Below are 27,676 nucleotides of genomic sequence, written 5' to 3'. Positions count from 1 at the left end.
GGTCTGCTTTCACTTTGTGAGCTCCCGGCAAATACGAGGCTTTCAACATTATATCGTTGGCGATGCACCAGTTCCACAGCCGAACTGCTTCCGCACATAGGGCACAGGATCGGGCTCCTCCTTGTCGATTTATATAAAACATAGTGGAGGTATTGTCTGTATTGATCCCAACTACTTTGCCCTGTATGTGGTCTTGAAAATGTTTGCAGGCGTTGAACACTGCTCTGAGCTCCAGTATATTTATGTGCAGCAACTGTTCCGTAGGGGACCATAGTCCTTGCGTCACCTTGTCACCGATGTGTGCTCCCCATCCTATGTGGGAAGCGTCAGTAGTAAGAAAAATAGAGATTTGTGGTTGGTGAAAGGGTACCCCTGTTAGCAGGTTCTTGGGGTTTACCCACCACTGCAGGGATCTGCGCACCTCTGTCATGGGCGATACCACCCTGTTGACAGTGTGGGATGCCGGTTTGTAGACGCTCGCCAGCCAATGTTGTAGGCTGCGCATGTGCAATCTGGCATTCTGCACCATAAATGTCGCCGCCGCCATGTGGCCCAGCAGCTGCAAGCACGTTAAGACCGGCACCGTGGGGCTGTATGTAATGACTTGCACCAGCGAACAGATGGCGCGAAAGCGGGCATCGGGTAGATACACCCTTGCTGTGATAGAGTTTATACATGCCCCTATAAACTCTATGTCTTGTGTGGGGTAGGTCTTTGACTTCGCGAGGTTGATGACTAAGCCCAGCGAAGAAAATGTGTCTGCTGTTACGCGTATCATGCGTAGGACCTCTACCTTCAAGGCCCCTTTCAATAGGCAGTCGTCCAGGTATGGGAATATAAATACCCCGTCTGTGCAGGTAGGCTGACACCACTGCCAGGGTTTTGGTAAAGACTCTGGGGGCTGAGGAGAGGCCGAACGGGAGAACCTTGTACTGGAAATGCTCCTTGCCGACCGTAAAACGGAGGAAGCGCCTGTGTGCCGGGTGGATCGTTATATGAAAGTAAGCATCTTGTAAGTCGAGGGCTGCAAACCAATCTCCATCGTCCAGTGCCATGAGTATGGAGGCGACTGTGATCATCCGAAAACGTTGTTTGCGCAAGTACCGGTTGAGGCCCCGAAGATCTAAGATGGGCCTCCAGCCTCCTGTTTTCTTCTCTGTGAGGAAGTAGCGTGAATAAAAGCCTTTCCCCTGGAATTGCTCCGGCACTCTTTCCACCGCCCCTATGAACTTAAGATGGTCCACCTCCTGTTTGAGTCTCGCCTTGTGGGAAGCGTCCCTGAGGTGGGGCCTGGGAGGAGGTTTCGGCGGTGGGAGCGACTGGAAAGGGATCGCATAACCCGTGGCTATGATCTCCAGTACCCATTTGTCTGTGGTGATCTTTTGCCATTGGGAGTGAAACAGTTGGAGGCGATGATGGAACATGAGCTGGGAATGGCACTGCACGATGGTAGCGATAGTGCAGCCCTCGACATGCCCGTCAAACTTGTTGCCTTTGGGCCTGCCCCGAGGATGCACGGCTTTGTTGAGAACGTCGCCTGGGAGTTCTGTACTGTTGCTGCTGTTGATGTCACCCTTGGTCGTAGCCCCGTTGGTACTGAGCACGCTGTGGTTGGTACGGGTATCGTCTTTGCTGAGGGTAATACTTTTTCTTCCTATATGGAGGGGTATAAATACCCAGAGTTCCAAGTGTAGCTCTGGAGTCCTCACTGGAGTGGAGGACCGAGTTGGTTGAGTCTGCAAACAATTTCTGTGTGTCAAAGGGAAGATCCACAATCTTCGCCTGCAGATCCCTCAGGATACCCAATGTCTGGAGCCAGGATTCTCTACGCATGACCACCGCTGTAGCCGTTGAGCGTGCCGCTGTGTCTGCCACGTCCAGGGCGATCTGGGCTCCCGTCCTCGAAGCCGCGTAGCCCTCTTGCACAATTGCCTTTAGCACCGGCTTCTTATCTTCCGGAAGCGAATCCATGAGAGAAGTAAGCCTGGAGTAATTATCAAAATTATGGTTCGCTAGGTGTGCTGCATAGTTTGCCATTCTCAATAGCAGGGTGGAGGAGGAATGTACCTTCCTGCCAAACAGCTCTAGCTTCTTGGCATCTTTGTCTGAACCCCCCCATTTGTACTGAGAAGTCTTTGATCTCTGCTGAGACGATTCTACCACCAATGAGTTTGGTTGTGGGTGACTAAAAAGGAACTCCATGCCCTTCGCCGGGACGAAGTACTTCTTATCCACTCTCTTGTTCATAGGTGGAGCGGAGGCCGGGGTCTGCCATATGGTAGTGGCTGACTCCATAATGGCTTCGTCGAGTGGGATAGCGATTTTGGATGAAGCCGGGGGTCTCAAATTTTTCAGGAGTTTGTGATGTTTCTCCTGCACTTCTGCCGTTTGGATGCCTTGCGTAAAAGCCACCCTTTTAAACAGCTCCTGAAACTGTTTGAGATCGTCCGGGGGAGCAACGTCCCCGGGGGCCGTGGCCTCATCAGGGGAGGATGAGGAGGAACCACGAGGGTAAACCTCCCTCTAACTCTCAGGTTCCTGCGGCCGATGGTACACCCGCTCGCTGGAGGGTTGCGAAGGAAAGTATCGGGGTTCTAAAATTAACTCCCCTTGAGATAGCTGTGTTTCCGTCTCCGGCCGGGAGTGTCCACGGGGGTATTGGACGGCCGGGGGGGACCTGCCCCTAGGTGTAGGCCTGGGGTGTCTGTGTCCAGCATGATAAGAACGACCATGGCAGCACGGGCACGGGTCCAGGGAAGGAGACCTGGACCACTCTCGGGGTGCGTACCCCCGACGTCTGGGAGAGTGAGATCTCCACGACGATACAGATAACAGTGAAACTGGTTTGTGATAGTACTCCAGGAGATCCAGTTGCACAAAGGGCGAAGGTAGCCCAAGCCATGGTGATGTAGGTTGGAGAAACAGAGAAGGAGGCTTTGGATAGGCCGGTGGAGACCCAGATCTTCTGGGTGGCCTGTGCAGCGTAAGGGGAGGGCTTGTTGATAGCAGCATTGCAGCCCTGTCCGGAGAAGGGCTGCAGTGCCAGGTTTTTGCTCTTGCCTTCCCCCTCCCCTGCGGGGCTGGCACCGCCCCCTCCCATGCCGGGGATCTCGGCCCCGCTGTCGGCGCCGCGCTCAGCCCGCTCAGCTGCGGTGCCGTGCGGATGACGTCCTCCGGTGCCTGCAGGCTCCGTGCCTGTTGGCCCTGCACCGCTGGCGCCACAGGGGTCGGTGCCACCGGTTCCGGCGCTTGCCTGGCCACCGCTCTAGGTGCCACGCGTGCTGGCTGTTTGGTAATCGGAGGCTCAGCCTCTGCCACGTGCGCTGCTGCGCTGCTGCTTGTTTGAGTATGCGGCTGGGGGCTGTGTGCTCCGCCCGTCCCGCTCGCTGAGACCGCTGGCAGGGATCGGGCTGGGGAGAGCTTCCTCCGTTTCTGCACCGAGGGGGTGAGGGAAGCTGCCTTCCTTTTGTGGAGCCCTGAGGGCCCCTCTGGTTGAGGTCTCTCCGGCAAGTTGGGCTGGAGAGCCTTATCAAACAGGAGTATTTTCAGCCGCATTTCTCTGCCTTTCCTGGCCCTGGCTGTGAGCTTAGCACAGTGGGAACACTTCTGGGTAACGTGTGATTCCCCCAGGCACCGAATGCATTCGCTATGCCCATCGGAGGCCGGCATGGCTTCGCGGCAGGACTCTCACTTTTTAAAGCCTGAAGAGGACATTGCGGTGAGTCTTTTTGTTGTTGATAGGGCACTTAGCACTCAATTCGTGCCTGTTTACCCGTTGCAGATACCGGCCTGCAGCGGCGGGAGGCCTACTGGCCTACACTTCCATGCATCTTCTCCGCTCCTCTCTATCTTTTTATTATTTTTTTTCTTTTCTTTTTTTTTTTTTTTTTTGAAAGAAAAAAGAACAACAATTTACACGTAAAACTCTAGCTAATCTGACTCTGGCCGTAGCCTGAGCGGATTCCGTCTGCAGCTGATGGTGGTTGAGAAGGAACTGGCGGGGACCGGATCACGCACGTGGCTGGGGACGTGCAAGGCAGCGGCGCGCACCAGCGCATGCGCGATCCAGGAGAAACTGCTGGAAGAATTCCGATCTGCGGTGCCGGGCGAGCCCAACACCTATTGTGGAGCACCCACGGGGACACTCGATGAAGAAGAAAACATTTTTCAGTCATTTCTACCTTCCAGATGCTCTTCTCTCAAAGCAAATGCAGTGAGTCCTTTTCCCCAGTTGCTGTTATGTTATACACACAGTATTACACATAGGAGAGAGCTGAATGAGCATATTTAGAGACTACAGACCTCTACCTATAAGTCTATGGCAGTTATGCCTTACTTCAATGGCAGCAGGATTAAGACGTTTTTCTCCTGAAAGCCTATGTTATGCTGGGCAGAACTGTGTCTATGAAGATGGAGAGAGAAGTATTGCATTGCTACTGCTAAGGACGCCTCTGGTTCTGAGCAAACAGCACGTCTCAGGATCAGGCCCACCTGGAACAGGAATGTTTATGCCCTTGGGCTGAGCTTATTAAAATGCCAGGCACTGCCACCAAATGTTATAAAGCAAAATGAGAACACAATGTAATAAGGTATCAGGGAAAATGATTTATGGTGTGTTCTTGGATACAGCTATGTATAATAAGATTCAATTCCCTTCCCCTTTAGTTTTCATGGAAGTAGTTTAGGTAAAGAACTACAATTAGTATTAGCTATAGGGACACAGGGACATGTGTCCTGGACAAGGCATATGGGCAGAGAGCAGGCACTTGTCTAAGCTGGGGAAATTTAAAACACACCATTGGTTCAGCTAAGCAGCATTAGCCCTGGTGGGGACCCCTTCTGCTTCAGGTATCTCTAATACCCCAAAATTGCAGAAGCAGGTAAGTCTGCAAGAACACTGCTCAGGCTGTTGCTCCCCCACCAGTGGGATTTTAATTGGTCAGTCAATGCCCTCAGCTGTGACACAGCCTAAAGCCAGATAATTCTGGTATGTGACTGACTGCTACAATGCAACAGACCAGAGTTGTTGGCTCCTACCTCCCACATGCTTGCTTCGGTCTTCTGCCAGCCTTGAGTAAATAAAGCTCCTCTTACACAACACTCTTTTGTGCAGACTTGTACATCAGTGACCTCCTGATGATTCGGTAAGTGCCATATAGCCAGAGAATACAAAACAGGGATAAAATTGTCAGCAAGACACTGGCACTACAGGCAGCAGCTAACTGGCTCTACAGCCTAATCTAGGCAGCAAGGGTGAAGGAAACCTCAAGTGGCAAAAGGAAATGGAACAACCAGAAGCTGGTTCCATTAGTGAAAGCGTGAAGATGACCGAACCTTTCTACACAGATCCTGTTTCAGATGATGCACAGATGTGCTGACTAGGACAAAGAAAAAGGCTATTTGGAGACACTAGTTCACAGGGGAAGCAGTGACCAAAAAAACAGGCCACACCATGGTGTCTTCTGCTCATGTTTTTCCCAACCCTAGAATAGGAATCATCATACAAGAAAAGTCCTGATGTACATCTGTAAAAGCCACCACTACACGTCTAAGAAACTAATCACAGCAGAACAAATAACCAATGGTCACTTAGGACCAGGTTTTCCAAAGAAGTCAGCTCCCATTAAAGCATGAAACCAGGTGTGTCAATTTTCAAAAGCGCTCAGTACTTTGGACATTGGTCCCTTTTGGAAACCACAAAGTAAGCACAATGGAGCTTGACAGCTTGGAAAATCTGGCTGTGGGACTTTAGTACTTGAGAAATGTGGTTCAGTGCTTGAAGGACCTATAGAAACATAAGACCATCTTCTCATAATCGTTGTTCTTTGAGATGTGCCGTACACTTCCATTCCAATCAAGTATGTACATGCACACGTGCATAGTAGCAGGTGCATTCCAACCAATTGACTCGTGAGCCCATGACTCAAGCAAGAAGTTCTACACTGCCTATTCCAAAGGCCGTGTCATCTCTAGCCAGATGGGTGATTGCAGAGTGTACAGTGAAGAAGGGGATGGATAATCAGGGTGCAGCTCTGCAGACCTCCTGAGTGGGGATCTGGGCCAGCAACGCTGTGGATGAAATTTTCGCCCAGGGAGAACGGTGTCCATTTATTCTTTGGCAGAGGTTTTGCCCAGTCTCTCCAATATATTTAGTGGCAGGGCATTGCTGGCACATAATGGCAGATATAATGTTGCTGGAAGTGCATGAGAATGTGCCTTTGATCTTGTAACTAATGTGGTTAGGTCCAGTGATAGTATCCCCAGAATAAATATGTGGACAAAGTTGGCAGCAGAGTTATAAACAGACACAGAGCAGACATCAAGAAACTCAGTACACATAAGCTGGTCAGTGAACACTTCAATGGAGTGGGCCATTCTGTTAAAGACCTGAGAATGTGTGTCCTGGAGCAAAAAGAATTTAAAAACAGATTTAAAAACAAGAAACTTGTGAGTTGGAATTCATATTGAAATTCGACACATTAACACATGGCATGAACAGAGACATCAATTACCTCAGTTAACTGTAATTGTAATTATCTCAGGCAGGACAATTAACATCCCCTGCCCCACATCCCCCCGTGTCAGTTTTACTGCCTTTTCTTTTCCTTTTTTTTGGTCCTCTGTACTTATGTCAGTCTGTACTGGAAATGAGATTGACTTGATGAAGTGGGTTTGTCCCACGACAGCTCAGCACTGAATAAATAATTTTATTAGTCTTTAAAGTGCTACATTTCTGCTGTTTTGTTTTGTTGGAGTACAGACTAACATGGCTACCTCTCTGTTATCTTATAGGAAAGGTAGACGAGGGAGCTCAAGGCCCAAGGCTCAAACAGTGGGCCCAACAATCTATACAGAACTAGGCTGAGGTCCCAGGAAGAGCCTTGCTCATGAACCCGATGATAAAGACTCTGCAGGCCTTTTAGGAAGTGGCCAATCATGGGGTTCATAGACACCAAGTGTCTGAGTATGCCTAAGCGGAAGGCTGACAGAGTGGCTAAGTGGGCCTTAGTAGAAGTGACTGTCAAACCTTCTTGCTTAGGACAGAATAGTTAGTCCAGAATGACAGGTATAGAGGCCTGTCTGGGTACCAACGTTGATGGGTCCAGGCTGGCACTATGAAAAGGATTTTGTCTTGGTTCCTTTGGACTTCAAGGAGTTCCTTGTGTATGAGTGCAATGGGAGGAAAAGCGCAAAGGAGACATTCTTCTCCGTGGAGGTTGAATGCATCCGTGAGGGAGGCCAGGATGTTGTTCTGTAAAGAACAAAACAGAATGGCACTTTCCTTTCCGATATGGGGCAAATAGGTCTATGAGTAACAGCCCCACCTGTGGAAAATTGATTTCATGACATCTGGGTGGAGCAAAGACTCATGACCTTGGAAGAATCCACTGCAGTGAGCTGCCAGCTCGTTTTCAACCCCTAAGAGATATGACATCTGCATGTATATGGAATGCACCACACGCATAGCATCACGGCTTCCTGGCACAGGTGACAGAAGCAAGCAACCCCCTTCGCCCATTTGTTTTACATAGAATATTTGCCATTGTATTGTCCATCATGACCAAGACACAGTGCCCTGCTAGGTGGGACTGAAAGACGTAACAAGGCAGACAGATTGCCCTCAGTCCCCTGACAATGATGTGGGGAACCAAATTGGACTGGGCCCAGGATCTTTGTGTCCTGAGGTCCCCTCAGTGGGCTCCCCCAGATCATATCTCGGGGGTTTGTCAACATAGACAGGAATAGTTGCAGGGAAGTGAAAGGGATGCGTGAGAAAACTGCTTAGGAACCTGTTCATCATAGTAGGGAGTCGAGGACTGGGCAAGGCCAGGTCACTGCCCTATCCAAACTGTCTCTGCCTGGTCAGTCTATGTACACCAGCCAAGATCGAAGAGGTCTGAGCTGGAGTCTGGTGTGTTGAATCAGGAATGTGCAGATTGCCATATGCACCAGTAATTCATGCAACCCCTTCTCACTGTGGTGGGGAACAGTCTGAGGCCATGAATAATCTTGGCCAGATCCTGGAAACAAGGTTCCTGGAGGAACGCTCTTGATTCATTGGAGTCCAGCAATGCTCCCACAAACTCCATCCTCTGGACCAGGGACAGGGTGCATTTGGCCTCATTCACGAGATTGTTGAATGTGGCTCTGCAAACATGAGGCAGGTGCCAACTTGGAAGTCAGAGCAATCCTTGATCAGCTAGTCATCAAGGTGTGGAAACGTTTGAATATGATGCCTGTGCAGGAAGGCACTGACTACCACCATGCATTTGGTGAATACTCTTGGAACGGCTGATGGGCCAAATAGCAGGACTGTGAACAGACAGTGGATACTATTTACCATGAACCTGCAATGCTTTCTGTGAGTTGGATCAAAAGCAATATGAAAATAATGATCCTCCAAATCGACAGTGACACACCAGCCTGCTGGATCTATGGAGGGTATTATAGAAGCCAGGGAGACCATGAGACACTTGATCTTCTTTATGAACTTGTTGAGCTTTCACAGGTCCAAAATGTGCATGAGCCCTCCCTTAGCTTTTGGAATTAGGAAATACCATGAACAAAACCACTCACCCCTTTGCTCCTGAGGAACTTCCTCCAATGCCCCTATAGCTACAAACAACTGTACCTCTTGGACAAGGAGTTGCTTGTGAGAAGGGTCCCAGGAGAGAGACAGGGAGGGAGGGATGGCACAGAATTAGATGGAGTATCCCCTTTTTACCATGCAAAGGACCCGGCAATACAACATAATCTGGGACCATGCCCAGTAGACAGGGGATAGTTGGGACAAGAAGGTAAGATGGCGTGGATCCAACTGTGGGACTGGTGTGCCACCCTTGATCGTACCTTCAAAATGCCAGTTAATGGACCGATTAAGGCTGTTGCTGGCTCAAACCCTGGCCGGAAGACTGACGTGGGCACCTCCTGCCATTCATGTTTCTTCTCTGCTGGCCATCCTGGCAATCTTGTGAGTGGTACGGGTGCAGGGGAGGGCAAGCAGTGAAATGTTCCTACTGTGTGTGCATGTGGGGAGATAGAAGCAGAGATGCGGATGCCCAAGGACTTTACAGTGGCTCTCAAGTCCTTAAGCCAGTGTAGTCTCTTATCCACCCTTCAAAGGGGAGGTCCTGAACTGTTTGTTGGACCTCAGTGGGAGGCATGAGGCCTGAAGCCATGAGCCCCTTCTCATGACAATACCTGTGGCCAGGACATGGGTGGATGTATCAGCTGCATTCAGGGCTGCTTGTAGCAGCACCCTTGAGATCAACTTATCCGCCTCAACTAGGACCAAAAATACGGCCTGAGAATCTCGTGGTAGCAGCTTCATAAATTTTGCCATTGATGATACGTGTTGTAGGAGTATCTACTCACCACAGCCTGCTGGTTTGAAATGCAGAGCTGCAAGCTATCAGTGGAGTGAACTTTCTGCCCATAAACACCAACATGCTTTGCGTGCCTATTTTAGGGGGATGGACCTTTGAATCCCTGGTGTTCTCATTGATTTACTGCACTGAGCACCAGCGAGTCAGGATAAGGGTGGGTATAAAAGTCCTCAGCCACAAGAGGGCACAAAATATTATCCTTCATTTCTCTTGGCAGTGCCTTTTGCCTCCATTCACCTTTAGCAGAATAACTCTACACTGTGCACCTCTTAAGCCTGAAGAAAATTAAAAACCCTATGAAGTTATTTGGGGGCAATGGGTAAGAGACAGAAATATATCGGAGTCCCAGGGGGAACTGCAGCTCTTGACTTTCCAGTTTCCCAGCTAAGCTGAAAGAGGTGCTCATGAGAATGGAAGAACAAATTTAGGCAGGAGTACTGGGAGGGCTTCTTTGCATGGGCAGCTATCAGCCAATCCCCAGTGTTTCCCAGGGCAAGCTTGTTCAAACAAAAACAAATGGAGATCATTGAGGAATTAAATATGGAGCCTTGCTGAGACAACGGAGCAATAAATAGGAATGACACCCAATGGGCTAGCTAACTGCTAGATATCGCTTAGAACCCAGAAGTCAATCATTCCCATATTCATATACAGTTGAGCTAATGGCTTTGGATGGGCTGGCTGCTGAAACTGACCGGCAGGACTTCAGCAAATTATATTTCATACCACAATCGTCAATAGCTCTTGCTTGTTACCATTAGTCTTCCAGGATGTTCGGAAGATCTCTAAAAGCATGAAGTCAGAACCAAGACATGAGCCAATGGTGACAAATGCAAAGGGCCTTCTACAAGGTGCTGTGCACTCCCATCGCAGTGGTTTCAATGGGTCTGACCTGTGAGCATTTGCTCCTTGCAGGACAGGGTCCAATGAGAGGTGCTGTTCCACAGGGAAGGAGTCATGACACAAGTCTCCAATCTGAGTGGTAATGACAGGAAAAACTTTGGTGCTGTTTGATTCTTGTCAATTCCCTCCTCCCCAAACCTCAAGAGCGACATGGTACAAATGACAAGAGAAAAGAAAATAACTTGCTCCCATCTAATCACCCACCTCCTCAGCAACTCCTCTTCTTTTAAATTGAGGCAGTTAGCCCACAGCCATGAAAAAATGTTAATTGGCTCAGGTAACCCATTTTTCAACTAAATTTTCCCACTACAAAAAGGTGTTTCATCAAAGATAAAATTTGGCATAGAAAAAAATAGTTTCTATTAAACCTTTCACTCTTAAGTGAGAAATTCCTAAAGCAAAGCTGGATTTTCAGTTTCTTTCCATTTGAAATTTTCATTTAATTTCACTCTTCAAAAACTGAAATGTTTTTAAAATTACAGATTTTTGGTTTTCCATCCCTGTCTCACCCATGATGTGTCAATAAGTGCAACAGAATGAGTAAAGTCCACATTTTGAGAGATTCTTTCACTCCCCCCGACCACACTCTTTTCCAGTTTTCCTTTTCTACTAAGCAACTTTTTAAAACTCCTCAAAATTTAGAATGCCAAAACTTTGAGATTCCATTTTTCAAAAAATAGGGTTTTGTTTTGTTTTTTTAAGTCCCAGAGAAGCCACGGTTCATTTTCATTTTTGCTGCTCCCTAACTTTTCCAAAACTGAAAAAATGTTCAAAACTTACAGTTGAGGGAAAAGAAGGAAAACCACTGGGCTTTCTTCCCCCCACCTCCCCCCACCCCAACATGACTCATTTTACTGCATTCAGAGGAAGGAAGACAGAAAGGAAAGGGAATCCAAAAATCCAAAAACAAAATAAAAATCTAAAACTGTCCAGGTTTTCAAAAACCAAATCAAATGCAATTTGTTTCCTTTGAGGATTTCCCACATAAAACCAAGTTTTTTTGTACAAAAAACCCCTCATATTTTTAATCAGCTGTAATCAAAATCTGTTATGTACCCGGCAAACAGATAATTCTTGTGTAAACAGAATTCCCATCATATGCCAACTCCTCCAGGGTCCCATCTCCCACAAATTACAACCAAGACCCCCCCAAAGAAGAGTATTGTCTTGCTCAACGTTCTCTCTATAACAATCAATGGAAGTCAGACACAGAATATTGGAGGACCTCCACTGACACATTCCTGGAGCTGAACTCCAGGGGCATCTCACTTGTGCATCCCTAGCGTTGGAACTTACTCGTTCCACTGATTGGTGCCACAAGACAGCAAGCTGCAGAGCATCCGATGCAGCATATTTCCACATGCATCTGATCGAGTGTGTTAAACCCAGGGTGTTTTCAAAGCAGTAGGTGGTGAAAGAGCAAAGTATCAGTGGTTACCATTCGGTCCTGTCAAGCCATGTGAGTTCATGTTTTGTTTTAGTTAAACAATGTGCTGAGAGGCTGTCGCAACCTCCATACAAATATCCATATCAGTAATTATTCATTTAAAATATTAATTCTCAAGAGCATGAGTCACTAGGGACAGAGGGGAACCGTAATGTTCAATTTATCTAATTGGTTGGACAGCAGTTCTGTCAACAATTTGCCCCATCCTCCTGCCACATCCCCAGACTTCTCACTTTGTAAAGTACCTCCCACTGAACCGGTGCAAAAGCCCTCACTCTTCCCCCGCTGCTGCAATTTCCTCTGGAGCACGACTTTGGATCAGCCCCAGCGGGCCCACATCAAAAGCACAAAACTCTTTGAAAGGAAGTGGATGGGGCCTCAACTGTTTTGGAAATACGATGGCGCCCACAATGATTTTGGTGATAATGTGAGGCTAGCTAAGAGGAATACATTCAAAAGCTATCCCCAGTTTCTCATTTGAACTGCTCCGTAATGGGGTATTCTCAAACACTGGTCAGTAATGTAAAGTTACTCATGATCATAGAGCATAACAGTCTCCACTCCTTACAATGACTAGACACACAAGAGGGCAGGACTTAGTGGTGAATGGCAGTGTGCTGGCCCACTACACAGGGATCTGTTTCCTGGCCTTGTATTCTGCACAGATTGCATGGAGAACCTGCCATGTCCTCAAACCGCTTTTCAAAGGTTTCTTACCATCACTCCCTGGCTGTTTGTAGGGATTGTACTTTGGTTTTGGAGCAACAACGGGTGCAAACTTCTTTGGTGTCTGCTGTGTGGACACAGAGATGCTGGGTGTTCCGAAAGCGGGCGTGGTCTCCATTCTTGCAGTGACGTGACCGACGGGTTCAGAGGTGTTCTTTGGGGGCAGCCATGGTGGGTGGGACATGGTTCAGATCTGGGGAAAGATGAGGAAAAAAAATTCATTTTAGGTTTTTAAATTAGAAATAAAAAGTGATGAACTGTTTTATTTATTTGCAAAAGACAAACACACACAAATGTTTGTGGGTGTGGAGGTTTCTCTGTTACTTGGAATACAAATTTGTTTGCAGTCCTGTAACAGTATGTCTGAGACAGCAGCTTAGAGAACTAAGATTGAGCTGAATTCCCCACTCTTCCAGGCTGGCTGGAGAGTGGGAAGGAACTGGATCCACCTCCCCACTGAACTTCAAACAGGGTTCTCAGCATGATGGTGGTGTCTAATTCCACATCCATTCATATTGCAGCCTCCAGAGGGCTGCCAAGAAGGGGGCACACCATTGCCACTCGACTGATGATTTCCCTGCTGTGAAGAATGGCTGGGTGACACTATATGCCTCAGTAAGATGAGGACCACACTGTCCTCACAGCATGAGTAGAGGTTGAGGGCACAGCTAGGGAGGGCAAGCCCCAGCCCCACCCCAGGCACACCAATGCTCTGCCCCTAGGCCCTGCCCCTTCCACAACCTTTCCTCCCCCAGAGCCCAGACATACCCTGGCCCCAGCCTTCCCTGGCAGCAGGAGTGTAGGCAATTTTGGGAAGGCAATGCCTTCTCTTCCCTGCTTCACCCACTGCCCATGCCTCACAGAGTTTTCCGAGGGTACTCTCGGCGCCTGGGAGGTGCTCAGACACTCTGGTGAAGAGCGCCAATACCAACTGACAGAGGCTTTTGAAAACGTTACCAGACGTCCCCAGAAAGACCTGATTCCCAAATACAAAGGTCACTCAGGTATTGAGCAGCCAAAGTCTCGCTGACATTCAAGGACTCTTTGGAAACTTCAGAAGCCCGAAATTTTCAAAAGCAACTGATTCTGGATGCCTCCACTGCTGGACAGCTGACACAAGACACTGTAAGGCATGTGATCTTTTGAAAACACTAGACACCCAAAGCAGGCCTTGCTCATGGGCCTCAAGCTAGATGCACCAAAACAGAGGTAAAATCACTAGTTAGCTGCTTTTGAAAATTTGAATCAGAAACACCTTTCCATGAGGGGCTGAACTAAATCCCACCCATGCCTTTCACACAGGGCACCAAACAGCCATCTGAAGTTCATGAGTCTGAATCATTGTAAATTTAAAATGAACGGGAACAAGAGCAAGGCGGTGAAGGCCATATATTCCTTTACTCAGCCACTGCATCAGCCACTTCCTTAGCACTGAAGGGGTTAATTAATTGTGCATCCATTACTTGCCAGTCACTTCTACCCCACATACTTTGTTTAGGTTAGGAGAACATCGCAAGGCAACAAACCCCAGGAGGCCTGGGAGACTGGATTTGGGGATTTCCTTTGATCAACTAAAGCAGAAAAACAAATCAAAACAAAAACATGGACAGGTCAGTGCAGGAAGAAGAAGACAGAGCCCGGGACAACATTATCTGACCACTGTTCTGACAAACTGCCTCCTGCCGTGAATGGCGAGGCAGCCAAGTCTCTGGCTGGGATGACAAAGAGAGCTGCCATTGCGTTTCAGTGGGGCTGGTGTGTGAGGTCGGTCTAGCTCCACGGTGGGCTCCCGACAAACGACCACGTTAATTGGCGAGAACTGTCTGCCAACCGAGGGGGTGAGAGGGCCACCAGGTGTACCGGCGTGTAGACAGAAGCAACTACTGAACTCGGCAGGGTGGCAGCTCTCTAGCCACTGTGACACACCTCTGCGGTCACACGTAGAGCAGCCTCTTGGAATGCCTGTCACAGAGAGGTTTTCATAAGCCCGGACCTTTCAGCACAAACCACCAGTTGAAGGTCAGCAGCTACAGTCAGAAAGAAAATAGGCAGCTGATAGAATCATAGAACACTACAACTGCAAGGGACCTCAAGAGCTCATCAAGTCCAGTCCCGTACCCTCATGGCAAGACCAAGCACCACCCAGAGCATCCCGTTAGATATTTATCTAACCTGTTCTCAAATATGTCCAGTGATGGAGATTCTACAACCACCCTAGGCAATTTATTCCAGTGTTTAACCACCCTGACAGTTAGGAAATTTTTCCTAATGTCCAACCTAAGCCTCCCTTGCAGCAATTTAAGCCCATGACTTAAAGGGATCTCAATTATCTTGCGCACAGGGCCTCTTCTGCCATCTCCCAACACTGCTGGAGGCCGAATGGACTCTGCTGTAGAGCCTAGCTGCCGCACCAGACTCGCGGCCAACACAGGCATACCCTGGCTGCTGTGAAGTTAAAGCCTCCATGCACATCACATGCCCCTCACGTTCCACATACAGCTCGAGGAAATGTCTCAGCAACACGGCGAGACAGCTGGACACACATAGAAGTCTGTCCTCTCTCAGTCATCTAGATTTCACTTTTCCTAGCATGCTTCTAAAGAGGAGTCTAACAGTGACCAGGTGGTGCCAAGCCTTAGGACCCAGTGGGGGGGAGCCAGAGTTACTCTGCTGACTCATTCTGGCAGCCAGCCAGCTGCAGCTCATTATTTCCACCAAGAAGTGTGAAAAGCAGAGTCCACATAAGAGGCAATAGATAACAGGAGGGATTCCAAAAAATACAATGCAGGGAGAAGCCCTGGCTTGTGCTGTGTTTGTAAATACTGTCCTGTCTCATGCATTTGCTATGTGACAATACACTCAAGCTTGTGGGATGGGATGAATTTTGCACCAAACCTCATGACATGTGTCTTTTCAGTGGTGGGCAATAAAAGGCAGATCTGCCTAGTCACACTAGTGCCTTTTTAAAATTAACTTAGCAATTAGAACTGTATTTATTACTCTCCAGGATCACTTACTGCGGACAGCAACAAGTTCCCAAGCCAGGAGTAAATGTCACTGAAAGTCTGGTCGGGCAGGATAATCTGGTGGTCAAACCACAGAACAGAGATAGGAATCTGGGTTCTACCCCTGCGTCCACCACAAGCCCCCTGCGGGAACTATTCCAATCCATTTCACTGCTTTGTGCTCCATTTCTTGAACCGCAGATCCAAACCTTGGCTCCACAGTTTGCCTCTCAACCAAGGTCCCACATCCAACTGACTCCACCTAACCCAGAAACCACATGCACTAAGATGGGACCAACCTCTGATGGAGACATAAAACATTGCTCACAGCCTGAGTGCAGAGAGGGGACAGCAACGCAGCCCCTCAACCTGGAGAGCCAGCAGCCCTGCGGCCAGCAAGCACCTCCCTCTGTTAAAAGGCAGTGTGGCGTTTCACCCCAAGTGGGCTGGGTGGGAATGCCCGGCATTTCCATAGCATGTGAAGGAGGGGGCACATCGCACAGCACAGCACCCCCTGAGCACCATGCTGGGGCATTAGCTCACTACAGGCTCTGCAGAAAGTGCGCCTACAGTCTTATTCATGCAATGTCCTGTCACTCCTGAGCAGCCACCCACCGGCTCGGTGACAGCCCCAGTCACCCAGGCCATCTGACAGATTCACAACACACGGGAGCATGGGCCAAAGGGTCAAATTAGCCATGCCAATCTCAGTACCAGTGACGCGCTGCAGTGGGTGGAACAGAAACAGCCACGGAACCTCACATGTAATGAGCCCTGAGTCTAGAATATATTAATGGCTGATCTGGGAGCAGAATGACCACCCCGTCTTATCTCAGCTATTCATTCTGAGCCTGCCTGTGACTGTGGTTCTCCTATGCGCTAAAGCATTGTTTCTGCTATTTGTATTATTTCCCCTTTGTCTTTTCTGTTCCTCCTTTGCTCTTGCTCATCCTCTGCTGTGTATTTTCATCTGTTTTCTCATTTTGCATCCTTTAGCTGTCCCAAACCAGTTCCCTTTTCCCTTCTGCCTCCTCAGTCCAAGTTCCCTGACACAAGCAAAATTCATCCACTCACCTTGCAAGTCTCCCAAAATACAAAAGGAAAAAATTCTATTTTTTAGCAGCTAAAACTACACACTGCTTTTTTAAACGCACGTTAGGGTGACTGGTTAAATGGGCACCAGGCTAACAGGTGTGGAGTGCGTAACCTTACGCTCTCACCTCTCTCGCAGTGCCTCTCAATCTTGATTCGCAAAACGTCTACTAGGACAGTCACCTATGTGAACCATGTAGATGCAGCACAGTCCTAGTCTGCCACACCCCTACCAATGTTATCAACCACGCAGTCATTTCACAGTGGAGGCCAAAAACTGTAACGACACCACATGTGCTTATATTGCTGATAGTGTAAACCACATCAAACTCATAATCCCATCCAAATCTGAGCTGAATTGGCACGTTAAACCCACCAACTCACCTCACAAACATGAAACTAAGTCCCACATTCAGCTCAGACCTTCTCCCACCTACCCACCAGATCCGATTCTTCTCAGCAAGTGAGGCCGTACACCTGCCAAATCTGAGATTAGCATCAATGCCTAACACTGATGCTAGTGAAACATGCTTCCTACAGATGCATCTCCAAACACTTCACTGAATGAGTAATACTTACAAAAGTGATTTTTTTGGCCTGTGCCAGTTTTATGCAAATAGCTTGGTTTTTAATAACTCCATAACAGATAGATGCAGGACTCCACAAGGGGATGCAAAATCAGCGGTGAAAAAAAGTGAAACATCAGAGTGGGGGAGAGCTGTGTGGTGCGTAACAGGAGGGAGGATGCGACAAAGGGAGACAAGGCAGCAGAACAGGGGAATGAGGGCAAGAGAACACTGAGGCTGACGGAGAGACACAAGAGCTACGTCTACACGTGAACGCTACATGGAAGTAGCTTATTTCGATGTAGCGACATCGAAATAGGCTATTTCGATGAATAACGTCTACACATCCTCCAGGGCTGGAAACGTCGATGTTCAACTTCGACGTTGCGCAGCACCACATCGAAATAGGCGCTGAGAGGGAACGTCTACACACCAAAGTAGCACACATCGAAATAAGGGTGCCAGGCACAGCTGCAGACAGGGTCACAGGGCGGACTAGCGCTTCCGGGGCAACAGCTAGCCGCTCCCTTAAAGGGCCCCTCCCAGACACATGCAGCCTGCACAGCACGCGGTCTGCAGAGCCATAGGCACGCACACCTCGAGCGACGCAGTCATGGACCCCCAGCAGCAGCAGCAGCCGCCGCCGCCACCAGAGGTCCACACAGCCGCCCCTGTAGGAGCAGTGCTCGCCCTGCTCGATGCCATGCAGGAGGCAGCTGAGCAGCTCCTTGCAACAGAGGAGGAGCTGCCCGCAGGGGAGGAGGACTCAACCCCCAACCCTGCAGCACCCCGACCCCCCCCGCCGCTGGCTGTGGAGCTACCCCACCAGCACCAACTGGTGGGAGCGGCTGGCGCTCAGTGAGTGGGACGACGACCGCTGGCTCCAGAACTTTCGGATGAGCCGGCAGACATTTCTGGAGCTATGCCAGTGGCTCACCCCCGCACTCAGGCACCAGGACACTGCCATGCGGCGTGTCCTCAGCGTCGAGAAACGGGTCGGCATCGCTGTCTGGAACCTGGCCACTCCAGACAGCTACCGATCCATGGGCCAGCAGTTTGCCGTCAGCAAGGCCACCCTCGGGGCTGTCCTCATGGAGGTAAGAGGACCCAAGGGGGGAGGGGGAGGCAGCCCTGGCAGGGGAATGGGAGGGGAGGGGAGGGGGGCCCTGGCAGGGGAGGGCCACACACACCCTGCACACCCCTCATTGGTGCTCTCCCATGTGCTTCCCCTGCAGGTCGTCCGCGCCATCAACCGCCTGCTCCTCCACAGGCTCATGAGGCTTGGGGACCCAAATGCTGCCATCGCGGGCTTTGCCACCCTGGGCTTCCCCAGTTGCTTCGGGGCTCAGGATGGGACTCACATCCCCATCCGCGCCCCAGAGCACAGTGGAGGACACTACATGAATAGGAAGGGTGACCACTCAGTAGTCCTCCAGGCCTTGGTGGACAGCCGGGGCCGTTTTCTGGACATTTATGTGGGCTGGCCTGGCAGCACCCACGACGTCCGGGTATTCCGGAACTCGGGCCTGTGCAGCCGGCTGGAGGCGGGGACCTACATCCCCCAGCGGGAGATCCCTGTGAGGGACACCACCATGCCCCTCTGCGTCATCGCAGATGCGGCGTACCCCCTCCGGCCCTGGCTCATGCACCCGTACACGGGCCATCTGTCTGCCAGCCAGGAGCGCTTCAACCAGCACCTGAACCACGCGCGCCAGGTGGTGGAGAGCACATTTGGCCGCCTCAAAGGGCGCTGGAGGTGTCTCCTCACCCGCCTTGATGCGGGCCCCACCAACATCTCCCAGATTGTGGGTGCATGCAGCGCCCTACACAACCTCGTGGAGAGCAAGGGGGAGGCCTTCTTTCAGGGCTGGGATGTGGAGGTCGGCAGGGCCGATGTGAAGCTTCCCGCTGCCCCCAGTTGCCAGGTGGACCCCGAAGGGACCCGGGTCCGGGAGGCCCTGAGGGCCCAGTTCGATGAGGCCGCAGGGTGAACACTGGCAGGCCCCCCACTGCACCCCCACATCCTCCACAATACTCCCTGCCCCTACGCCCACACCACAGAGCACCCAAGAGCACACCCCCGCTACTTTTCTTGTAAAAATAAAAGCAGACCGTTGTTTGTCAACTCAAACATTTTCTTTACTACAACTCTTACTATTATTATTATTAATATTATTATAAATATTCTGAACAAGACAAACTATGTACAGGGGAAATCAAACTGATAAATATATATACATTATAAAAATCGGGATAACATGAAAGGGGAAGACAAGGAAGGGGAGAACTATTTACATGGGGGGTAAGGATCAGCAAAGTAATGGTCACAAATACAAACTATTTACAAGAAAAGAACAATAAACTGGGGGGAATATATACAAAGGAGGAGGGGGGGGCCACGTCCTGGGCCCCACGCCCCTACAGTTCAGCGCTGCGGGTAGGCGGCCGGGATCCCCACCTCGGCCGCAGCCCTGGGCGGGGCTGGATGGGGGCCGGGCGGACCGGGAGATATGGCCAGCGAGTGTCAGCTGGCCCCAGGTCCCCCTCGGCGGCGGTGCGACGGCGGCCGGCGCAGCAGCTGGAGCAGCGGGTGGAGCAGGCAGGGCGGCGCTGCGGCGGCCGGTGCAGCCTGGGGGGCCAGGGAGTCCGCGATGCGGTTGAGGGTCTGCATGTAGGCCCCCCCATGCCTCCTGGCGCCAGGCCAGCGCCCGCTCCTGCAGGTGGAGGCGGCGTTCCTCCACCCGCAGCCGCTGCTCGGCGACCTCCAGCTGCCGACGGTGCAGGGCCAGCAGCTGGGGGTCCATCGCCGGCGGCTGGTGGTGCTGCGTCCGCCGTCTTCCCCGCCGTGGGGCCGGTCGTTGCTCTGCCAAGGGGCTGGCCTGGAGTGATGGCCCCGGAGGGCTTTCCAGGACCACTGACACCTCGCCGGCGCTCTCCGGTCCTTCCAATGGTGCAGCTGCGGAACACAGGAGGGGGAGAAGAAGTGTGGAGACAGCCATTAGTGTGGGCCCCGAGCCGTGGCCCTTGTCCCCCGCACCCCTCTGCTGCAGGTTCCCCATCCCTGTCCCCGGGAGATGCTGCTGTGATGGGGTTCTGGGGTCCCCCTGCACTGCACCCCGCTCACTGGCAGGAGTGACTCTCAACTCAGCAGGTACGACAGGAGGTTTATTAGGCAACAGATGCCCAGTTTCTCACAGAAGCGACAGTACAGCAGTCAGAGACGGTCCTTCCAACCCGTCCTGGGGAGAAGACCCCGAGGGGTGCCCCTCTGGGGTGTAGCTTTCCCCCTCCTCAGGCTGGCTGCCTTCCAGCTCTCTCTTCCCCTAGCCTCTAACTGCCACCCCCAATTCAAACCCAGCTCGGCTCCTCCCTCCTCTTTGTTCAGGGCAGAGGTGTAACCTGCCAGTTGTAGCCCCAGGATCATCCTTAGCCACTGGGAGCTATTCAGCTTGTTTCTCATATCTAGCCTGAGTCTCGCATTTGCACTCCCCCCACTCCATCACATGCTGCTGCTGCTGCTGGGTGTCCCACCCCCTCCCCCCGGGTTCCGCTCCCCCCAGCCCTGGGGATGGGGCATGGCACTGTCGTGCTGGGGGCGGCAGGGGCTGATGCACTCCTGTGAGGGACATGCCACTGCTGTCCTTGGGGCCATGGTCATCTGGGCATATGGAGGGCCCTGGCCATATCTATTACCCCCGCCCCTCAACCCCAGGGGTGTGCACCGGGGGGGTACATACCTGACGGTCCACTCCCACGGTCGGGGGACACCCAGGGGGCGGATGCCCGGCTGGAGCTCCTGGATGGGAGAATGATGTGCAGGCCGGCGTCACTGGAGGAGGAGTCCCTCTCCTCCTCCTCCTCCTCCGGTGCCCCAGGGGTGGGCTCCTGGGGGGGCCCCCGGGGTGCGGGGCTTGCCTCCGGGGCGGACTCCGCCTCCGGGACCTGCTGGGGCTCCTCGGCCGAGGTATCAAGAGTGGCCAGAGGGGAGGTGGTGTGCCGGGGGCCCTGAGCTCTCTGTAAAAGGGGCAAGTGACGGGGGCGGCCCCAGATTGGCCGGCCGCATCCCAGGCCCGGGCGTATGCCTGCCGCAGCTCCTTCACTTTACTCCGGACATGATCCGGAGTGCGGGCAGGGTGACCCCGGGCGGCCAGGCCCTCGGCCAGCTGAGCGAACGCATCCGCGTTCCGCCTCTTGCTCCCCATTACCTGGAGCACCACCTCCTCGCTCCAGAGCCCCAGCAGGTCCCGCAGCTCGGCCTCCGTCCAGGAGGGGCCCCGCTGCCGCTTCCCCGCCTGGCTGCTGGGCTGTGAGCCCTGGCTCCCATTGGGGGGGATCCCCTGGGGGCGCTGGGGGGGCTGCCGTGCGGCCATCGCGGCGGGTGGGGGTGTGTGTGGCTGCAGAGGAGTGTGCAGGCTAGCCGCGTGTTACTGATGCTGCCTGCACGCTCTCTCAGCTTCCTGCACAGGAAGGGAGGGGGCGGGGAGCTTTAAGGGGCCGCTCCACGCGGCCACCATTGAGCTCAGGGGCTGGAGAGAGCGTCTCTCAACCCCTCAGCTGATGGCCGCCATGGAGGACCCCGCAATTTTGATGTTGCGGGACGCGCAACGACTACACGTTCCCTACTTCGACGTTGAACGTCGAAGTAGGGCGCTATTCCCATCCCCTCATGGGGTTAGCGGCTTCGATGTCTCACTGCCTAACGTCGATGTTAACTTCGAAATAGCGCCCAACACGTGTAGCCATGACGGGCGCTATTTTGAAGCTGGTGCCGCTACTTCAAAGTAGCGTGCAAATGTAGACGCGGCTCAGGTGAGCAGTGGCTTGAGAGCTGTGGGGGGCCCAGGCAGCCAGGGCAGAGCGCGGGAATCTGATGTTGAAGGGAAGGAGTCAGTGAAGGGGTGATGCAATAGAAATGGAAAGGACGGGTGCTGACAATAGCTGTTGTCCATGCTACGCCCCAGGCAAATTTTACGCACTCCAAGGGAAACATGTCATGTGCCTGCCACCTTCCAGGCAAACAACAGTGAGCAACAATCAAATCCACTAAGCAGCCCTGTGGCTCTCCAGTACGGCTCCCTGCCCTGGGGAAACAAACCGCTCTACAAGCACCCTCCGCCTCTCGCTAACTCACACACAGCAACGACTTAATGGATTGAGGGCTGCCACTAATGTCAACAACTTGGCCAAAAGCGCCTCCAGAAAAGTGCGGCTGCATATTACATCTACCACGTGCCTGCCAATTCCTCAGCAAGAAAATCATTCTGGACTTGTCCATTTCCCTTCAGTGAGACCCTCCTGACAAACCTGAATAAACCAAACCATCCCAGCACTTGCCACAGTCCGTCTCCACTTACTCACAATACCAAGGGTGGTTTCAGCATTGGCCTTGTAAACACAGGGCTGTGAGCTCATTCCTTAAATGAGCCATTTACGGGCCATTTAGGGGCAAAGAGCTTAAAAAAAATCTGTCGGGGATGGCGCTGAACTCAATGACCTCTGACCAGACTCAATGACCTCTCGAGGTCCCTTCCAGATCTATGAGATATGTATAAATCCATGCAATCCTCTTGGCAGTAACTGCTTCCCTAGCCACTACCTTCTCCTCATTCAATTCCCCGTTAAAGACCAATTTTTCCATCAATTCCAAGTCCAAATGGTACCATTACAATCATCTACACCTTGGGCAAGGTAAAGGAGGCCATAAAATCTCACCCAGTAAGTTCTGCCTCAAGCACATAACTTGTGTTTAACCTCAGAGAGAGACTTGACTTCTTATAACGGTGACTCCACCATACCCCTAGGTAAGTTTCTCCAACAGGTATTTAATCTCACTGACAAAAATATACCTTGTTTCTAATCTGAATTTGTCTAGCTTCACCTTTCAACCACTGGGTCTCATTATGCCATATTTAATCTGAGTTAAAGCACTATCTACTTTCAGAAATCTCTTCCCTGTGTAGGTGCTTGTAGACTACAATCAAGGCACCTCAAATATCTCTTGGATCAATGAAACAGGGCTTCTTTAATCTCTCCCTCTACTGCAGGCTTTCCAGACCTGGAATTACACTTGTAGCTCTTTTCTGAAACCTTTCTAATTTTTCAACTTACTCCTTGAAGTGCGGATAGCGGAACACAAAATGATATTCCAGGACCAGTCACTTAAACATGAAAAACAGTTAAGAACGTTGCAAGCAAAAACTTACAGCCAATAAACTGGCACATTGTTACAGGGCTCACCATCTTTTGAGAGCTCCTCCATGGTCAGAAGCCTCTCTGAGGCACCCTACCTTTGTCTCTTTGGGGACTTCCTAAAGAAACTGCTCTCTCCCAGTCCAAGGATAATTTATATCACTCTTCCCCTAGGTTCACGCTACACAGTCTGACCCTCCAGGAGCCACCCCCAGGTAAGTGTCCCTCTCTCTTTTCCCTCAAGACAGGGGGCCCCCTCCTCTCTGGGTCTGGATCCCAATCTTATCACCACCCCAAAGCTTCATCTGGCTTCAGCAGAGTCTTCTGACTCTGACTTCCAAACTCCCTTGGTATCCAGGTCATCCTCCTGCCTTAGCAGGTTACTACTCCCACCCTTTCTAGCTGAGGCACATTCCCCAGGTCTCCGAGTCTTCCCTGCAAGAGTCTCTCCTAACTCTCTGCTAGAGCTTCCCACTTCTTCCTGCAGGTTTCTGCTGCTCCTTCTAGTGGAATACCCTGATCTAGCCCTGGGGTGAACCTCTTCAGCAAAGAGGACTGATCAGACACAGGCCTTTTAGCCCTGACAGGGCAGGCCACCCTGTAACACAGCACTCTGTGCAACTTTGCTCTCCTTATCTCGAGGTATTCGGTATCTCACCATTGCTGGAGATGGGAAGGTCAGCTGGGCCTGGCCAAGCTAATGGTCTGATCCAGTATGGCAGTTACCTTAAGTACTAATGCTAAGTAACATGAACAGGAATGTGTGGAATCAAGCTGTATAGATAAGGGAACTAACTGGCTCCTGTCTCAACAGACAGACCATCCTAACATCATAGCTCAGAGCCTTCTAGCTATAAAAGAACGTAGCACAACAGGGAACTGGAATTCATCAACCCCAAAATGAGACCACATTATCTAGAAAAGTCAGACTAGGGATTCCAACAGCATCATACTGAACAACAACAAAAGCCTAACAAGGTCTGTGTTGCTTTTAATTACTGGATGCCATTCACTGCTGCAAGAAAGCAACAGGCTAACGGGAAGAGGATCCAAACTCAATTTACCACTGATCAGATAAACAATGGAAGGATAAAGTACCAATTTGCTTCCACTTGAAAGCGTCAGCATGTTTGTCTCTCATGGAACTGAGACATGCTGACTCTTCTGTAATCAGACTCGACCCAAATCAATCTGACTTTCACCTTTCCTTTTGCAACACAGACCAAATGCTCTTTGGGAGGTCATGGAGCTGTCGTGATGTAAGGGAGGAAAGGATTTGCCTGGTATTGGCTGTGTCTACACTACCCCAAAACTTCAGCAGATAGGAAGGAGGGGATTTCGAAGTTGGTGGAGTCCTTTCGAAAAGGAGCCCCGTCTGGACGAGCCGCAGCAATTTCAAAGTGCCACAGCTGCCGGCATGCTAATGAGGCCCTGAATATGTATTTCCCTGCTTCGTTAGTAAACTTCGAAATGGCCATCCAAATGGGATAGTGTAGACGTAGCCACTGAGTATCATACTTAGGGAAGTCATAGGTGGCATCGCATGGATGGAGATATTTTGTTTAAGCCAATATACATCTCTATACAGCCGGCTCCATCCTTCGTCTACATTCTCATCTTTTGTTCTACACCCATGCGTCTAAATACCATTCCATCCTTAAGATCCGCCAATGACATAAAACCATAACCTCTCATCATCTCACTTACCATGAGGCTTCATACACCTCTGTAATTGCCCATACGCTTACAATGGTTTGTTCGGACTGTCTGTGCCCTACTTAAATTATAAGCTCCATAAGGCAGCGACTGCCTTATGGGCAGACTCCAGACGCACTCGCAAAACCCTAATGTGGCTCTGCTCTGCTAGCATCCAAAGATGGAGTCCTGCCACGACACGTCCCTGCTGGGTCAACTAACACTCCAAGCAGTACAAGCCTCTGCCTTCCATGCTCCCTCAAGTGTCCACAGCCATATTACAACTGCCTTACATGCAAGTGCTCTCCCACCAGCTGGTGAGAGAGCAAAGCCAAAGAAATTGAGCACTGTGCTGAGACCCAGAACTCAAAGATGTTCTTTGGTGCTATTAAGACTGTCTATGGACCTTCTAAACCAAGGACTACCCCATTGGTCTCATCAGACAACACAACGCTGGTCAAAGACAAAGAGGGCATCAACGAAAGACGGCGAGAACACTTTAGCAACCTCCTTAACAGACCAGCGACTGTGAGTAATAATGTCCTCAATGAAACTCTACAACAGCCCGTCCTGACAGATCTTGACTTTCCACCCACTATAGATGAGATTAAGAAGAGCTGTTGGCCAGATGAGTTCAGGAAAAGCTCCTGGAAAAGATGGGAAACCAGCACAGATATATAAAGCGGCAAGTCCAGCAGCACTAGCAGCATTCCATAGCGTGATCATCAGCATCTGGGAGGATGAAGACATACCACGGGACCTCCGCGATGCTATTGTCGTCTCTCTTTTCAAGAATAAAGGAAGCAAAGCAGAATGTGGAAACTACAGAGGCATATCCCTCCTCTCCGTTGGAGGGAAGATCATCACCCACATCATCTTGAACCGCCTAATAGCCAGTATTTCCGAGGCAAATCTACATGAAAGTCAATGTGGTTTTCGACCTGGCCGGCGCACAGCCAAAATGGTGTTTGCCGTCAGACAAATACAAGAGAAGTGCATTGAACAGAACATGCACCTATATGCTGTCTTCATAGATCTGACAAAGGTGTTTGAGACTGTCAACAGGGAAGCCCTTTGGACCACTCTAATACAACTTGGCTGCCCAAGAAAATTTGTCCAGATTATACGCCTTTTCCATGACGACATGACAGGCAAAGTACTGTCTGATGGAGCCACATCAGCCCCCTTCAACATCACCAACAGCACGAAACAAGGATGTGTTCTCACTCCTGTCTTATTTAACCTGTTCTTTGCATGCGTCCTTAACCATGCAATGAAAGATCTGGACCAAGGTATATACTTGAAATACCAGCATGATGGTTCACTTTTTGACCTCCGTCACCTGAATGCTAAGATTAAGACAGTGCAGAAACTCCTTTCTGAGGTACTCTTTGCTGACAACTGTGCCCTTATGGCTCACACTGAAAACGATCTTCAGCACATTGTCGTCAAGTTTGCTGAGGCCTCACAACTTTTTGGACTAACTACCAGCCTCAGAAAGACAGAACCTGCACCTGGATCAAACCTGCTCAAACCTGATCAAACCACCATCAACCTGCACCTGGATCAAATGCTCCTGTCCTGAGTATCTCCATTGACAGCACTCAGCTTAAAGTAGTGGAGAACTTTAAATACCTGGATCACTGAACAACGAGATCAACGCGCGAATATCCAAAGTGAGCCAGGCACTTGGCTGTCTGTGTGTCAAAGTTCTTAACCACCATAACATCCGGATGTCAGCAAAACTGCTTGTGTACAGAGCTGTTGTTCTCTCATCTCTTTTGTATGGGTGCAAAACATGGACACTATACGGGCGTCACATCAAGCAGCTCGAAGCATTCCACATGCGCTGCCTCCGTAACATCATGAAGATCCGCTGACAAGATGAAGTGCCCAATCTTGAGGTCCTCGAGAGAGCCCAGATGACAAACATCGAAATGATGATTATGAAGTCACACTATGTTGGACCGGTCATGTCAACCGCGAGGATGCCAACAGAATCCCTCGCCAGCTTCTGTATGGTGAACTCTCCCAGGGCATCCAGTGTATAGGTCGTCCACGGAAATGCTACAAGGATACCATCAAAGCCAATCTGCAGTACAGCAGTATCAAACCTAGGGACCTTGAGGACGCCGCCAGTGACAGGACACAGTGGCGTGCAGTCAGAAATACCTGCATTGCCTTTAAGGAAGACCGCTGCTGGCGTCTACAAAAGGCACGCAAACAATGTCACAGAGCATCAGCAATGCACAACCACAGACTGATCTGTGGCAAAATGTGCACCTCTAGAATTGGCTTATACAGTCACCAGAGGGCACACCATGAGACCAACAACAGATGATCTGCACAGATTTGTCATCATCGGATCCATGGACTACCATTATACATGCAAGTGAGCTGGGATAGCAGGGGTCACCCACATGCCCTTCCCAATCCTCACATAGTGCAACTCCCACTTCCAAAAATAACTCCCAGCATCAAGCCATTTGGATCCCTCTCCCAACGTGATAAAATGCCATGATTTGTTACTCTTTATTGACAGCTTTCTAGTCTGGTAATCTGTAGGATGGGCTTCACTTTGAAGCCATTTACATCTTGTCTGACATTTGAGACGCCAAAAGATGCTCATTCTAAATCCAACATTCTTCGTGGTCTCTCTCATCCTAA

General features: G+C 50.6%; 2 protein-coding genes across 30 annotated transcripts in view; both read right to left on the bottom strand.

The window, feature by feature from the left end:
- Window positions 1-27,676, bottom strand: part of LPP (LIM domain containing preferred translocation partner in lipoma) — a 456,239-nt gene that overhangs the window by 266,868 nt on the left and 161,695 nt on the right. For all 29 annotated transcript variants that reach the window (XM_075004755.1, XM_075004762.1, XM_075004750.1 and 26 more), the window contains one exon: window positions 12,454-12,655. In XM_075004755.1, the coding sequence (XP_074860856.1) occupies window positions 12,454-12,646 (193 nt within the window). In that variant the 5' untranslated portion in view covers window positions 12,647-12,655. The remainder of the gene's footprint in view (window positions 1-12,453; window positions 12,656-27,676) is intronic.
- LOC142018671 (uncharacterized) lies at window positions 19,264-23,384 on the bottom strand. The gene is made up of 3 exons (XM_075004626.1): window positions 23,363-23,384; window positions 20,863-21,219; window positions 19,264-20,081 (listed from the first exon to the last, which is right to left on the bottom strand). The coding sequence occupies exons 1-3, from the start codon at window positions 23,382-23,384 to the stop codon at window positions 19,450-19,452; spliced, it is 1,011 nt and encodes a 336-aa protein (XP_074860727.1). The 3' UTR covers window positions 19,264-19,449.

This window comes from Carettochelys insculpta, chromosome 10 (assembly GCF_033958435.1).
Source record: "Carettochelys insculpta isolate YL-2023 chromosome 10, ASM3395843v1, whole genome shotgun sequence".
NCBI classification, from domain to species: Eukaryota; Metazoa; Chordata; order Testudines; family Carettochelyidae; genus Carettochelys; species Carettochelys insculpta.
Note: the sequence above shows the minus strand (reverse complement) of the source record. Positions and strands in the feature narration are given on the sequence as shown.